Source organism: Propithecus coquereli, unplaced genomic scaffold (genome assembly GCF_000956105.1).
Source record: "Propithecus coquereli isolate 6110/MARCELLA unplaced genomic scaffold, Pcoq_1.0 Scaffold160, whole genome shotgun sequence".
NCBI classification, from domain to species: Eukaryota; Metazoa; Chordata; class Mammalia; order Primates; family Indriidae; genus Propithecus; species Propithecus coquereli.
The window spans coordinates 2,948,062-2,963,498 of NW_012140525.1; the positions used below are offsets into that span (position 1 = coordinate 2,948,062).

The 15,437-nt window shown below is 37.2% G+C and overlaps 1 protein-coding gene across 1 annotated transcript in view; it reads left to right on the forward strand.

The window, feature by feature from the left end:
• Positions 1-3,179: 3,179 nt before the first annotated feature.
• SLCO4C1 (solute carrier organic anion transporter family, member 4C1) overlaps positions 3,180-15,437 on the forward strand; it is an 80,945-nt gene continuing 68,687 nt past the window's right edge. Inside the window, exons 1-2 of the mRNA XM_012641057.1 lie at positions 3,180-3,544; positions 7,015-7,278. Of these exons, the coding sequence (XP_012496511.1) occupies positions 3,190-3,544; positions 7,015-7,278 (619 nt within the window). The 5' untranslated portion in view covers positions 3,180-3,189. The remainder of the gene's footprint in view (positions 3,545-7,014; positions 7,279-15,437) is intronic.

Genomic DNA, 15,437 nt, shown 5'->3' on the forward strand with positions numbered 1-15,437 from the left:
TAATTATACATTTTGTGAAACATCTAAAATGGAAAAGAGAAGTGCAGAATACTACAATAATCACTTAGATTGTTTCATTGCTCTTATTTAGTTAAAATAAGATTCTGTGATATTAATAAATCTTCAATACTGTGATTTTTAATGAACCTCAACAATATCCACATTTGACCATGTTTGTGTTCAGGCATTGCCAAGATCCCTCTAATTTTAATATGCTATGAGCCTCACAGTGTTATACTATTAAAGGATTCACATTTAGTCTGCAATTGGAAGGGAATTAATAAAATATTAAAAACACAGAAAGAAAATGATAAAGATAGGCATATCAGTACATTTTCACCAGTAGACATATCTACATGGAAAACAGAAGCATAAAGATAAGATTGCTCTTAAGCATAGAATCAGAGCAAGGGGAGTTAGTGAGATAATATTGATGGCTCTGTTATTAATCGAGTTTACCTGGGTTTATCTAATTCCTGACAGGGAAGACCTACTGCACATTCCAGAGAATGCTATCCATAGGCAGGGACATTTGCTACAGTATTGGAGTTTTACTATAAAATTTGAACACTGCTCTTTCTCCTGTTCTCTACCCTTTAAAAATATATCACCTGAAATCCACTAAGAAAAAAAAAAAAGCAATTTATCAATTACCTTCTGAAATGTAACATGGTATATTTTGACTATGCTCAGTAGAAACAGATTTAACCTAGATTGACCAAAAAATTAATTTAAAAATTGACAGTTTTCTATACAATTATTAGAGATGAAACTTACCAAGTTTTCTTTTTTTTTCTTTTGGTCTTTGTTGCAAACCTGGGCCCCCTTTCTTCCATCATTGCAGCATAAAGAATGTAAGAGAACAGGAAAGTAGCATTGGTAACACTTTCAGTTAGAGCAAGTTGCATTTAAGATGGAGCAATAGCATTTCTGCTAATCTTTCAACAAAATTCTACTCTCTAACACTGTAAGAGTAAGATTTCTCCTTAGTATAAATTTAAGTGCATGATGATTATGCCAGTTTGATTTAGATAGTATAGTTTGAATTTATTAATTCAAAGCTGCAAAATAATCTTAAACCATGATTGTGTGTAACGATATCTTATCAAAGCAAAATATGCTGATGGGGTACGTTACTTCATATTCCATAGATAAGATGATGATCAAAGTAAATACCTCCTTTGAGTCCATTTCTGTTGAAAGAAGGCCTTGGAGGCTTACATACCACACTTAATTTGGATACCTCTCAAATCAGAGGTATCCAGAGCAGCATTAATTTTCTAAACCTCATAAATATCACCGAAATATGAGTTTGATTTCTTAGAATTTCTATGCAATTATTCTAACTGACAGAGGTAGACTATAGTAATTAAAAGATAGAAAATGCAAAGTCCAGGGAAGAGATCTGGTTAAGAGAGTTGAATTCAAATCCTTAACAAGTGGTAGGTCACTTATTAGCTGTGTGACTTTGGGAGAGTTACTGATCCTCTCTGGCTGTGGTTTCCTTAATATCTAAAATGTAGATGATAATAGCAACTGCTTTTGTAAAAATTAATAATGGGGCATATAGCAGACATTTAAAATATGATAGTTCTTGCTGTTACTCTTTCCCTATATTCTAGGCCAGTCTACAACTTTTTTTTTTTTTTTTTTTTTTGAGACAGAGTCTCACTCTGTTGCCCTGGCTAGAGTGAGTGCCATGGCATCAGCCTAGCTCACAGCAACCTCAAACTCCTGGGCTCAATGGATCCTACTGCCTCAGCCTCCAGAGTAGCTGGGACTACAGGTATGTGCCACCATGCCTGGCTAATTTTTTCTATATATACTTTTAGTTGTCCAGATTATTTCTTTCTATTTTTAGTAGAGACGGGGTCTCGCTCTTGCTCAGGCTGGTCTCGAACTCGTGAGCTCAAGCAATCCGCCCGCCTCGGCCTCCCAGAGTGCTAGGATTACAGGCGTGAGCCATCGTGCCCGGCAGTCTACAACTTTTTTGACTGCGAGGGAACAGGGAACAGAATGTATGCCTGTTCAAAGTAAGATACATATTTTGTGTCTCAATCCCTCAACCCAGCAAACACAGCATATATAATTGAAACAAAAGTTTCACAAAATAGTATTTACTTACCATACTATGTGCCATGTACTATGTATTATTACTTATTGTCTGTCTCCTATTAGAACTGAAGTACCATAAGGATAGGGGCGTTGGTCAGTTCTGGTTCACTTGTGTGCCCCCAGAGCCTAGATCAGTGCTTGGCACCCAGGAAATAATTTTTTTTTTTTTGAGGATCAATGAATGAATGAACGAATTGTTAACTATCACACAATGGTGTTGTTTTCAAAGTGTTTTTCTTATTTATTCCACAAGTAGAAATTATTTACATAATTATCAGCATTGTTGATCTTAAATACGTGATATGTAGCAGAGAGACTGTCCTATGTATGTTTTTAAAGTTTCTTAATTTCTATTCCTTCAGTTTTGGGGAAGTAAAACCAAAAAGGTGGTTATACTGCTGTTAATGGTGCTGGTGATGGAGGCGGTGGCGTGGATTTCTGTTTCTAGGGAGGATGACAAATAAAAGTCTATCAAGACGCTCAGGGATCCAAAGTATTATGCCTGTGGCTGCTAGATTCTTGGAGTCCAGCGCTAACCTGGTTTGGTAAGCAACAAAGGAAGAAAGCCGCAGAATATTTTCTTGAACGATCTCCTGATGCAACTGTTTACCGTTTTCATGTCAGCACCCAGGGGGAGCTTTCGGCCACAGATTCCCACATTCTATTAATTCCCAGGACCCGGGCTCAGGGAAAAAGCGCGGCGGGCTGCGGGGGCGCAGGGCCAGAGCGGCGCGGGCGGCAGGCGAGGGCGGATTCCGGACAAGGGCGGCGGGCAGCGAACTCTCGCCACCTCACTGGTCGCCGCCGGGTCGCACGCCCACGCCGCGCATTCCCCAGCGGCGACAGGTGAGTCGCAGTCCCGGGCCAAGCACACAGCCTGTGGGGTCGACGCCCGCGCCCCAGGCGGCCCGGAGTTGGAGTAAGAGGGTCCGGGCGGCGGCGGGGAGAGGCAGGGCCGGGAGGCGGGAAGTGTGCCCGCACGGGGGCGTTGACACCTGCCCGGGGGAGGAGCCAGAGAGGAACCTGGCTATTTGCTGCTCCAAGGCTCCGGAGTAGGGAGAACCCATCCTGACCATGAAGGGCGCCAAAGGCATTGAGAACCCGGCTTTCGTCCCTTCCACCCCAGACACCCCGCGCCGCTCGTCTGCATCGCCGGGTCAGGTCGAGGTGTCTGCCTTGTCTTCCGTCCCCCAGAGAGAGGATTCTCAGCCACAGGAACCCCAGGAGCCCCAGGACCCCCAGAAGTCACCGGAGCCACCGCTGCCTTCAGCGACTCCCCCAGTCTCCCAGGAGCAGCCGGGGCCACAGCCGCTGTCCGAGTTTGAGGAGGGGCCGTGCGGGTGGAGGAACTTCCACCCCCAGTGTCTCCAGCGCTGCAACACGCCCCAAGGCTTCCTGCTTCACTACTGCCTCTTGGCCGTCACGCAAGGTAAAGTCCAGCGCCCGCTCCAGGGGCTCTGGCCGAGCGGAGAGCTGGCAGGGCGCGGCGAGCCACAAGAGGGCAGGTGCGAAGGGATCCCGGGCGGTCTCACGCTTGCAACTTGCGTGCGCTCTCACGGCGTCCCCAGACTAGGCTCTGCCTTCCACATTTTAGCTTCTCCTTTAAGGCAACGTTTGAAACTTGGTATACAAGCTTCTCTACCCTCCCCCCTTTTGTGGTCTACCTCAGGTTAGCGGATTCCAAACCTCCAGGGAAGATTAGGAGAACTCTACTTTGGGAAAGTATACCCTGGGGGAGCTTATTTTACATGATAAAAGCATACCTTTCACTGAATCCCTTATTAAAGGGATTTGTTTGTACATTGTTTCTGCAGCGGACGGATTAATACATTCGCAGATGAGAGTAGGAGGTTTGTCAAAGGAGAAAGCTATTTAAAATCTATAGTATAGATTAGATAGAAGCATTCACGTTTTGTGAGTTTGAGAGAATGTGGGCACTAGTGGAGCCCAGTGAGTGAATTAGCGAAGGCTTCCCGCGTTGTTGAAGGGTAAGCCTTTATTAGTTGTTCAGCCACAGTAGTTATCCAGTATCTGTTTTGTTGTAGGTAGGATCTCTGTTGGATTCTTTTGGGAGTTGCAGATTAAGTTCAGGTTTATACCCTTAGGAGTTTGTAATCTAAGTCGAGTTTGGAGGGAGAATGCCTCCCTTGATAAAAATAGAAAAGGTAAAAGCTGCTAGGGTGTTGTGTCTAATGCAGGGGAATGAAAGAAATGTGAAGTTATATTAAGGTGACAAATTGGAGATGGGTGGAGACAAGGTGGAGTGTGTTGAAGGACATGCTGAAGGTTAGTTTGAATTGATATGTGCATATTTTTTGGTCATTTGAGTCATAGTCTTAAAATATTATGTAAATGATCAATCAAAGATTGGAAGAAATGCAATCTAAAAAATATTTTTGGGGGGTTGGAAATTGCTCTTGTTTAAGTTAACAGAAAATGAAATCGAAGAATATATATACTTTTTGTTTTTATTCCTGCTTCCCCTCTCCAAGGAACCCAGTACCCCTTGCTTTGCACATGTTAGGTGCTAAGTAACTATTTGCTGATTGGAAGTCAGCTACAGCTCTTCTACTGAAGGTAGATTTCGTGTCTGGAGTTACTTCCTTTTCTACCTTTTTTGTCTCCACCAAAGTTTCCCTTGCGTTAATGTGTTGATCGTAGTTGTCCAAAATCAGTGATTGTGAAGAATCTCAGTGTCAAGGAATGAGAAGTTCAAAAAACTGGACACAAGTAAAAACTTTATCTTGTGTTTTATCTTAAAATTCTCCTGAGACTTCTATATTATTCCAGAATATATAATTTTATATATAATGTAAAATATTGTTTAAAATTATTATCAAATGTAATTGGCATGCTTAGAAAAGTGTGTCAGGTTTAGTGTAGTTCCTCATATATCTGGAGATCCCCAATTTAAGAAGCATAATCTGAGAGGAGAGTGACCTAATACATTGATTCACGTTTCAGTTTAAGTTTGAATGACTGAAAACATTATTGCCATGTTTCTCAAACATGGTCCTTAGGAAAACTATTTTTGTAGAATATTAATAGATGTTTAATTGGGAAGAAAAAACTTGTCAAATGAGTTGATTTTATTTAGCCCAACATTTCTCAAGGACAAACAGGGTTTCTTTTAGCACTTGATATCATAATGTGCTTCCTATCTTCATGTATTTACAATAGAGATGTGGTGTGCGGTGTGTCATGGCATTTTTTTTTTTTAAAACAGTGTGTTCTTGGAACTTACATAACATAGAATTCATGTTGGAATTCATAGGATTAAAGTACTATCCTTCCAAAGAAGTTTACGAATTTACTTTTCCAAAGAGAAGTTTTACCATTGAAGGCAATAATTTCTCTGATTTTTAACGAGTATGGCAGTTGTGTTGGGAAATTGATTTTTGAATGGGGAAATTTTCATATTATCAGATAACTTTATCTCCTTATAAAAATGTCCTTCCTAGGTACTTTAGATACTTTATCTTGAAATCCCCGGGACTTGTAATTGGTTTATAGTCTTATTAAGTTGGTATAAAAGTAAAAATCATGTTTGGACTTTTGAAACTTGTTATATTCATTTTTCTTGAAATATATTGTTAGTTAGTCTTGATAAAGTAAAATTTAAAGAGATTATAGAAATCATGACTTGATTATACTCATTCTGTTAATTAATGAATGGAAAGAGTTTATAATACCTTTTTTTTTTTTTGAGACAGAGTCTCACTCTCTTGCCTGGGGCAAGTGCCGTGGTGTTAGCCTAGCTCACAGCAACCTCAAACTCCTGGGCTCAAGCAATCCTACTGTCTCAGCCTCCCGGGTAGCTGGGACCACAGGCACGCGCCACCATGCCCGGCTAATTTTTTCTACATATATTTTTAGCTGTCCAATTAATTTCTTTCCATTTTTTGGTAGAGACGAGGTCTCGCTCTTGCTCAGGCTGGTCTCGAACTCCTGAGCTAGGAACGATCCTCCCGCCTTGGCCTCCCAGAGTGCTAGGATTACAGGCGTGAGCCACCGCGCCTGGCCTTATAATACCTCTTAAGTAAAAGAAATAACTAGTTAAAATTTGATCATATGTTTTTTGTTTTCAATCTATAGCAATGTTTAAACTCCTGTAAGTTTAATCTATATCTGGACAGAACATTTTTAAGTCAGTCAAAATCAATTTTGTCTTTCTTTGTTTACCTTCTATTCCTTCATTATAGTTATAACAAGCAGATGAAGTGTAAGGTTTTTTTTTTTTTTTTTACTTTTTTCTTTTACTTTGTTTATGATTTAGAATGCTAGTGGCTGAAATAAGACTCTTAACTCATGTTTATTTTTGCTCCAGAACTTTTTAAATAACTTAATATCTGTAAGAATGTTAGAAAAAAATAGGGGTTGGAGAGCTCAATTTGTCCTTCTTAAGACTAAATCAAAGTACTCTCTTGTTATAGATAAGTATATTTAAGGATTGAGTAATTTGGGAAGCAATTGAGTGTAACTACAATGGCCTGTGGGGTCACTTGTACCTTTCCTACTCTCCTGAGTGAGGTCCATGGGAGTATACTACAATTGGAAACTCTACAGCAACCTTTCATGGGACTTTACTAGCCTGAACTTTTTGTTGGTCATTTAAAGAAAAATGAATTACAGATGGTTAACTACAATTTAGTATGTAGCAAACATCAGTTTTGTTGAACACCTGAAAATTCACAAGTGTACAATTTATAAAGCAAATTTATTTCCAAGAAAGTATGTTTGGGTTGCTTAACTATAAAATTTCCAGACTTTTAAAATTGGCACATTTAAAAATACCAAAAAACCCACGAACAGTGAAACTTTAGTGCATTGTGTTAATAATCATGATCTGTATGGTAAAGTTGTAATAATGCACATAAATTTCCTTTTCTCTTTTTGTAGGTATTGTAGTTAATGGCCTAGTAAATATTAGCATTTCCACGATTGAGAAACGTTATGAAATGAAGAGTTCACTGACTGGCCTAATATCATCAAGTTACGATATTTCATTCTGTTTGCTGTCTTTATTCGTATCATTCTTTGGTGAAAGAGGACACAAGCCAAGATGGCTTGCATTTGCATCCTTTATGATAGGACTGGGAGCACTTGTATTTTCATTGCCACAATTTTTCAGTGGAGAATATCAATTGGGGTCCATTTTTGAAGGTAAGTGTCTATTGTGTTTATGTTTGTTTTAATCCAAAGAACTAGTTTAAAACTAGGTTGTTAACTTTATGTTGCAATCCACTTGTACAGTAGGGTAAGGGTTTAAATCTCTTGCACTGCTCACTGCTTCATTTGTTATGTGAATTATGTGAGATAGGGCATTACAGAGGCAGACTGTACATTATTCATTGCTTCAGTGGTTCACCCAAGTTTTTAATCTTTTGATTCTCATTCTCGATATTACACAGAAGCCTTCTCAAAAAGAGATGACTGCTTTCCTTTGCAGGTGTTGTGACCTCATTGGAGTTCTGAGACCTGGAATTTTTCCCTTGGTGCTTTTATTTTCTGTGTTTACAGCTCTGGGCCCTGGACATATTGACTCTTGATTTGAGACAAAGAGAGGTGACATTTATAGATGTGGGACTTTTCCAAAGAAAAGTCTACTGTTGAAACTATCTCTACTTTTGGCTCTAGTTTAGAGACACAGAACTTCAGAGCAACCTACAGTGTTGCTATGCTGTTGCTGTGGTTAGATAAAGACGTATATTATTTAAAGGCTCAGAAAGGAAATTTAATTTTTTAAATTTTTTACAAAAAATCTTTTTTAGTGGAAAAGAAATTATGGTAGAGCCAGAGGCATGTGCTAATGAAAGTAGACCTTAACATTTTTATGTCCTTCCTGAGACTTTTAATAGCAAATATTGAAATAATTAGGAATAAAATCAGATGGTTACAAATTCAGAAGCTTTCAGGGTTTAAGTAAATGGAGAAAAGGCTTAGGAGAGAAAGGAGAATTGAAGGCTGCTACACTATAGGAGTTATGTTTAAAATGTTAAGATTGTTATATTTGTGCGTTAATATTGAAAATTAATATTTGCCCCCCCCAAACCTCATGTTGAAACTTGATCCCAATGTTGGAGGTGAGTGCCTAGTGGGAGGTGTTTTGGTCATGGCAGTAGACCGCTCGTGAACACATTAATGCCCTGTGAGTGTAGGGGGGTGAGTGAGTTCTTAGTCTGTTAACTCCTGAGAGAGCTGGTTGTTTTTTTTTTTGAGACAGAATCTTACTCTGTTGCCCGGTCCAGAGTGCCATGGCGTCAACCTAGCTCACAGCAACCTCAGACTCCTGGGCTCAAGCGATCCTTCTGCCTCAGCCTCCCGAGTAGCTGGGATTACAGGCATGTGCCACCATGCTCAGCTAATTTTTTCTATATATTTTTAGTTGTCCAGCTAATTTCTTTCTATTTTTTTCTTAGAGATGGGATCTCGCTCTTGCTCAGGCTGGTCTCGAACTCCTAAGCTCAAACAATCCGCCCGCCTCGGCCTCCCGGAGTGCTAGGATTGCAGGCATGAGCCACTGCTCCTGGCTGAGAGAGCTGGTTGTTAACAAGAGCCTGGCACCTCCTCTCTTGCCCTCTTACTTCCTCTCTCACCGTGTGATCTCTGCACACACTGGCTCCCCTTCCACCATGAGTAGAAGCAGCTGGAGGCCCTCACCAGAGGCAGATGCTGGTGCCATAGTCTTATACAACTTGCAGAATTGAGAGGCAAATAAACCTCTTTTCTTTATAGATTACCCAGCCTCAGGTGTTCCTTTATAGCAACACAAATGGAGTGAGATAATATTAAAGTATTAATCTCTTCCAGGACCAATTTTCCAAGTCTAGAATGATAACAAAAAGGAAAATACTCTCGTAACAAAGTATATATTATGTAGCATGGTTTCAGGAGTATTCTTTTTAGGTATGTAGACTTGATTTTAGAAGTCAAAAATAGAATATTCAAGCAGATGGATGAATATAGGGTGTTTTTAAAATGGGATAGAGTTTGGAATGGTTAAGATAAGGAGAATATGTTATCAGTAGAAAAAGCACTTATGTAGATTCTAGCATATTATCCAAGATTGAATAAGATTGCACAAGGCCAACTTGACTTAACTTCACTGGGAGTAGTTTTAGGAACAAGGCACATACTGTAGCATAGGCTACAGTATAACACCTTTGAAATCTAAATAGTAAGGGAAAATCTAAATTTTAATCCACCACACAAGAAAACATGACACTGATTCTATGGTAGTGAGAATGTTACTGGTGTACAGCATTTAGTTGGTCATCTTTGTGCTGCATCTAGGCCCTCACCCAGATGCCTTTCTTGCTCTTAAAGTAAACAAACCTTCCTCAAAAATCTATGACTCTCTAAACTAAAACATAAACACTCCTTCCAGTACAAAAGCCTAATCTGTCTTCAGCGATCATCTCATGCCATGCACACCTGGAATTACAGCCAATCTGAACAATTTATATTTCCCAAAGGGAGATGGCCACAAATTAAAATATGTGTGTGTGTGTGTGTGTGTGTGTGTGTGTGTGTGTGTGTGGCCAGAGATGAAGCTAAGAAGATTTCTGGAGTTAGATCATAAATTTTTAGTACATTACTGTGTACCGTGCAGGTTTTCACTAAATTCTTGTCACTCTAATTGACATTTTTCATTATTTTAGCAGATTAGATTTAGTACATTATCGAAATGGATTACTAGAGGAATTGCCTGATCTGTAAAATTTTTACTCTAAATTAAGACTTATATTTTAAATAGTAGCTTATCTGTGGCAAATGAAAGCAAAAACTCAGGTTGCTCTTAGGTTATTCTGCCATTCATACAACAGATATTTATTGATATGAGCTATATACATGGTACTGAGATAACAGCAGTAAAACAGTTCCACACCATCTGAATTTTATGTGCTAGCAGGAAGAAATACATAATTAATAAACAAATCAACAGGAGAATTAAAAACTGAGGTGTGTAGATGAATGCAGAAGGTAAATATGTGAACCAGGGAAGGCTACTGTGATAATAATTGTATAATGAGGAGCCTGAAAGATGCTTTCCAGGCTGGAAAAAACATGATTAAGGGCCTTGGAGTAGAGAAGAGCTTAGCAGATTTTGGGAATTGTCAGTTTGGGGCAGCATAATCAAAGCAACAGAGAATGTTTTGCAGACACAGGTAGACACCAGGGAGGTATTTAGATTTTGCTGGAAGTGCAGTGCAAAGTTGTGGAAGAGTTTTACACAGGGAAGTTCATGATCTTATCTGTATTTTAAAATGGTCATTTTGGCTTTTGTAGTTGTGAGAGGCAAGAGTAAATAGGAGGAAATAACTCAGGAGGTTTTTATTGTAGTTCATGTGAGAGATAAAGGTGGCTGAGACTAGGATGTAGATCTGAAGTATAGATCCAAAGATCACTGATTCTCAGTGTATTTTAGAGGGAAAAGAGATAGGACTTTATTGAATTTATTGTGAAGGAGGAATGAATATTGATTCCTTGGTATTTGGCTTGATCAACTGAGGCCATTTTAACTAGGATGTGAAAGATTAGATTGAACAGAATTGGAGGTGGAAATCAAGAATTTGGGTTTGGAGTTTTTAAATATGAACTGCCTGTTGTATATCCACTGTTGCAATATGTATCCTCAAACATATGTGTTTATGTAAATGTTGTCAATCATTCATTAGGCTTGATTCCCAGAAGTGCAAACGCTGAATTTAAAGGACTTCCTCATTCTAATGTTTTTTTTTTTTTTTTTTGAGACAGAGTCTCACTCTGTTGCCCCGGCTAGAGTGCCATGGTGTCAGCCTAGCTCACAGTCAACCTCAAACTCCAGGACTAAAGGGATTCTTCTACCTTAGTCTCCCCAATAGCTGGGACTATAGGTGTGCGCTGCCAGGCCTGGCTAATTTTGTTCTATTTTTAGTTGCCTGTGTTATTTTCTTTCTATTTTTAGTAGAGATGGGTCTTGCTCTTGCTGAGGCTGGTCTTGAACTCCTGACCTCAAGCGACAATCCGCCCGCCTCGGGCTCCCAGAGTGCTAGGATTACATGCCTCATTCTAATGTTTGACAGATAATTGCACACTGACTTTCAGCAAGGAATATACCAGTTACTCTCTCACTGTCAGTGTATGAAAATGCCTCGCTGCTATTAATATTTTGAAGTTTTGCATTCTTTTTTTTTTCCTGAAAGTTTTCCTTAACAGAAATGTCATCGTGAGGGGTGTGTGTGCAGGTGTGTATAATATAACAGATATAGAATTCAGGACTGGGATTGCATTGCATATCTAAATAACCCAGACATTTAGAAACCAGAAGGAATGTTAGAAATCATAAATCCCCCTTTTTTAAACAATGTAAAACCTTAGGGCAAGAGGTGAAGTGACTTCATAGTGATTTCATAGATGATTAACAACAACTAAAACGAATCCTAATTTTTCTGCTTTCTTTAATGTTTTTCAAATTTTGATGCTTAATCCATAGTAGGTATTAACTTTATTGAATGATTTCAATATTTTTATGCATTTAAAGTATTTCTTCCCAATTTCAAATAGTCTGGTATAATGGTCTGTACTTTCTTTAAAACATCATAACTTATCTGCTCAAGTAAACTCATCCACTTTTGCAAATATGGGAACCTATAACCCAAAATCTGAATTATTTATCTAACTTTGAGGAGAGTAGAGAAGAAAACTGGAGATTTAAGTAGGAAAAGGAAAACAAATTAGTTGAAAGATTCCTGTAAATAAATTAGAAGAAAGGGAATGCACAATCTTCTTAAGTAACATAACATAGAGCATAACATTAAGAAATCATTTTATTAATAGAAATCATGCACGTAATTTAATTTGAAATGGGCACTGAGGAAATTAACACACCTTTGTGTGCTTTTTTTTTGTTGTTCTTGTTTTTTGAACTTGAGGGAAACCAAAGTCAGGGCTCACTTTAGATGGGATAATCTCTATAAGAGGTGATTAAAGTAATATAATACAGTTAATAAGTAGAAAAAAACAAAATATGAAATATGATAAGCATCTATAATTTCTCCAGGTGCGAGAATAACACAAAAGGAGGTTAAGAGTTAGCAAAAGATAGAAAGATGTGTTTAGAAACAGCTTAAATTTTTTATTGTTCTGCAAAAAATAAATTTAAATAGGTTTGTGAGAAAGGTGTTTTTAAGGGAAACTTTTATGGAGACATAAGCATTAGAAGTGATTAACTTTGAATGAAGATTATCAAAGCGAAGTTTTGTTATTGGATTCAAAAAAAGGAGGAAGTCTTAAAATAAAGAGAAACGAATACATACTTTGAAGGGCTGATTTTTGTATATGTTAACCTGAAAGTAGAATAGTGCCATAAAACATTTTTCAAGTAAATCATATTTGACACTTTTGAGATATTTTAACATAACATTACTATAAGAACATATTTCTAATATAACTTTAAAATATTTAAAATATCATAAATAAATAAATCTTTACCACATAACATTTTGTTTTCATCCAAGCACTTTTTAATTCCTTTTTGGTTGAGTGTTATTTTAATGTTGTTAAGCAAAATAATGTTTTGGTCTCTTTGAAAATTTGGGAGGGAGGTCATTATTAAATACTGAGGAATTATAGAAAAGTAGTTACAAAATCCAGTAAAGCTCTTTTTATTTATTGACCAATACTTGCATAATTTTTCCTAGGTATATTATTTCCTTGTTTCTCTTTTCCATTCCCTTTACCTCAAAAAAAAAAAAAAAAAAAGGTAACCTTTAGTGATAAAAATTCTCATTATCTGCAGCACTAAATTTCTAAGGTTTTAGATTGGTGTTTCAGGGAGAATTTTGCATCAAAGAACTTTGGTTATGCTGAGTAACTACTTAGGAACTGCTGTGCTAAGAAAATGATTAGAGTGGGACTCAAAGTTGAACTTGATATTTAGTTACCATCTTTTATCTTGTATTCTTACAGTATTTTTTTTTTTTTTTAATATGGAATGCTTGCCTAGATTGGAGAAGACCTAGGGCAAAGAATCTTAGAGTTTTTCAACTACTAATTCAGTACAGGATGCATTAATTTTGCTTGGACTCTGAGTGTTCTTCCTTCTTTGATATACTTCTTTTATGGCAATCACCTTTATTTTTCTTATACTTTGGTTATATTGTAACTGAAATGAATAAAGGGATAAAGAGGAGAGATGATGTCTTAGGTTAGAAGATACAATGGTGTAGTAAAACAAATGATTCAAATTTAAATTTAATACACACAATAAAAGGGCTAGAGATAACTTTTAGGTATAGTCAACGTACCAAATGAAACAATCATGATTTTTGATATCAGAGGCCCCTTTTGTCTTTCCCACACTTCCTAGATGATATGAATTACCCTAGATGGTTGTTATTGAATGTTGCCTCTTAGAGATCTTGATTTAATAAGTCTGGAGTAAGACTCAGGAATCAATATTTTAAAAATCATGCAGGTTATCTTAATCCGTTTTGGGATATACATGTCCAGTTTAGTGCCTGATTATTTTGTAAAGCTTTTTTAACTGTGGACATGAAGAGAAAGATTTCATTTCAAGATTATTGCTTTATGTCTTCCTTTAAAATAGTAATTTCATAAAATATCATGAAATACTAGGTGCTCTAATGTAGCCAGTTTTGTTGAAATTTAAGTGACCAAACTTCTGAGATAGAGGAAATTTATAGGAAAAAAATAAGCAGGAAAAAATTTGTCAATGAGATGTTAACACAAACTCAATTCACCTCACAAACTATAGTTTGCAGTCAGGTAGTGGTTTAAAAAAATCCTTGGCCTTCATCAAGACAAAAACATGTCCCAGCATTTCCCAAAATACGATCTGCAGAGCACAGTTTCTAGAGGCATTAAAATATGTTAAATGGTTGAATGAGTTTGGGAAAAAATGAAAGTTAAACAGGTGGCTTTATTGCATCACTGTAAAAGCAAATGCATTTTGTAACTCTTTAGTTAGGGGTATGATATGTAGATTTCTGAACTTTCCAAGGAGTTAAATTGTTACACTTGTCCCCTTTGTCTGGCTTCCATTCCTCACTTTTCCTTTCCTTCTCTAGGTGTTTCAGGGAACACACAGGAAAATCTGCCCTATGTTATCTTAAGTCTAAGTATCTAATTTTGAAAGTCCTTGTTGAGTTTAGAAACTTTATTATGGTCAGCACCTAGAACAGTGTGTGATGTAGAGTAGGTGCTCAAGAAATATTTATTGAGTTGTAAAGTATATTAGTGAATGAATGGATCCCTTTTATCAAGGCATATTAGGAGTCTAATGCCTTATCCTTCCACGGAAGATAACAAGACTAGATAATGGCAAATAAAGGCAGTTTGGGATTCTCTGTCCACGTTTTCCATAAACTTGGACTAAAGAATACAGAAAACTTTTTTTTTTTTTTTGGCCACTGAATTAGGAAGAATTTTGTTATCACAGGCAAAAATTATTTGCCATAAATGATCTTTATGAGTAAAATTTAGGATCTGAAAAATTTGCATTGTGAAAAAGGAAAGCTAGAATGAGAAACATATTCAGAAATAGCAAAATGCTTTGATATTCTACTTTGGGTTTTTGTCTTAGTTACTTGCCAAAATGTTGATTTCACTTCAGTGCTTCTAAAGTGGTCAGGATTATTCGAAAATGTCAGGATTATTTGTTGATAGACATTTTTTATCTTCACATGTAAAATGAAATGCTCTGATAGGGCATTCAAGCAGGCCATAGGCATAGTTGTGTCTAACCAGATATAAGGTATGGGAGGTGATAATTAAGCAATGTTAGTTTTTGTTTTGTTTTGCTTGTTTTGTAGCTTCCTGAGAAAGGTTGGTAACAAATGTGGTTTGTGGCAGGAAAGAAATGAGGAAATTTAATTTTCTTAGTCACTGTTCTTTAAAATGCACAAATTGGCCAATGTGTGTTTTAATATAGTTTTTCTGTTTTATTTTAATACTAATTAGCACATTACATTTAGTGCAGGTATGCAGCAGTATAGCAAGGATGTTAGGGTCAGAGAGAAGTGAGTTAGTTTCTTCAACTATAAATCATGATAAAAATAATTGCTACAACATAGGCGATTATAGCTATGCAGTGATAAGGCAGTGCCTCGTGAGGGGGAATTGCCCATTAAATAGTAACAATGAATAATAATGATGTTCATGATAAGTAACTGTCTTTCTTGTTTCATTCAGTTATTGGAAGTAGTAGTTTAAAATAATGTAAATAAATAAAAATCTTTCAATATAGTACATTTTTTTGTAGGTGCCCCTTGATCTTGACATATCTTCATTGTCTGGCCAAACTTTTTTAAAGTAATACA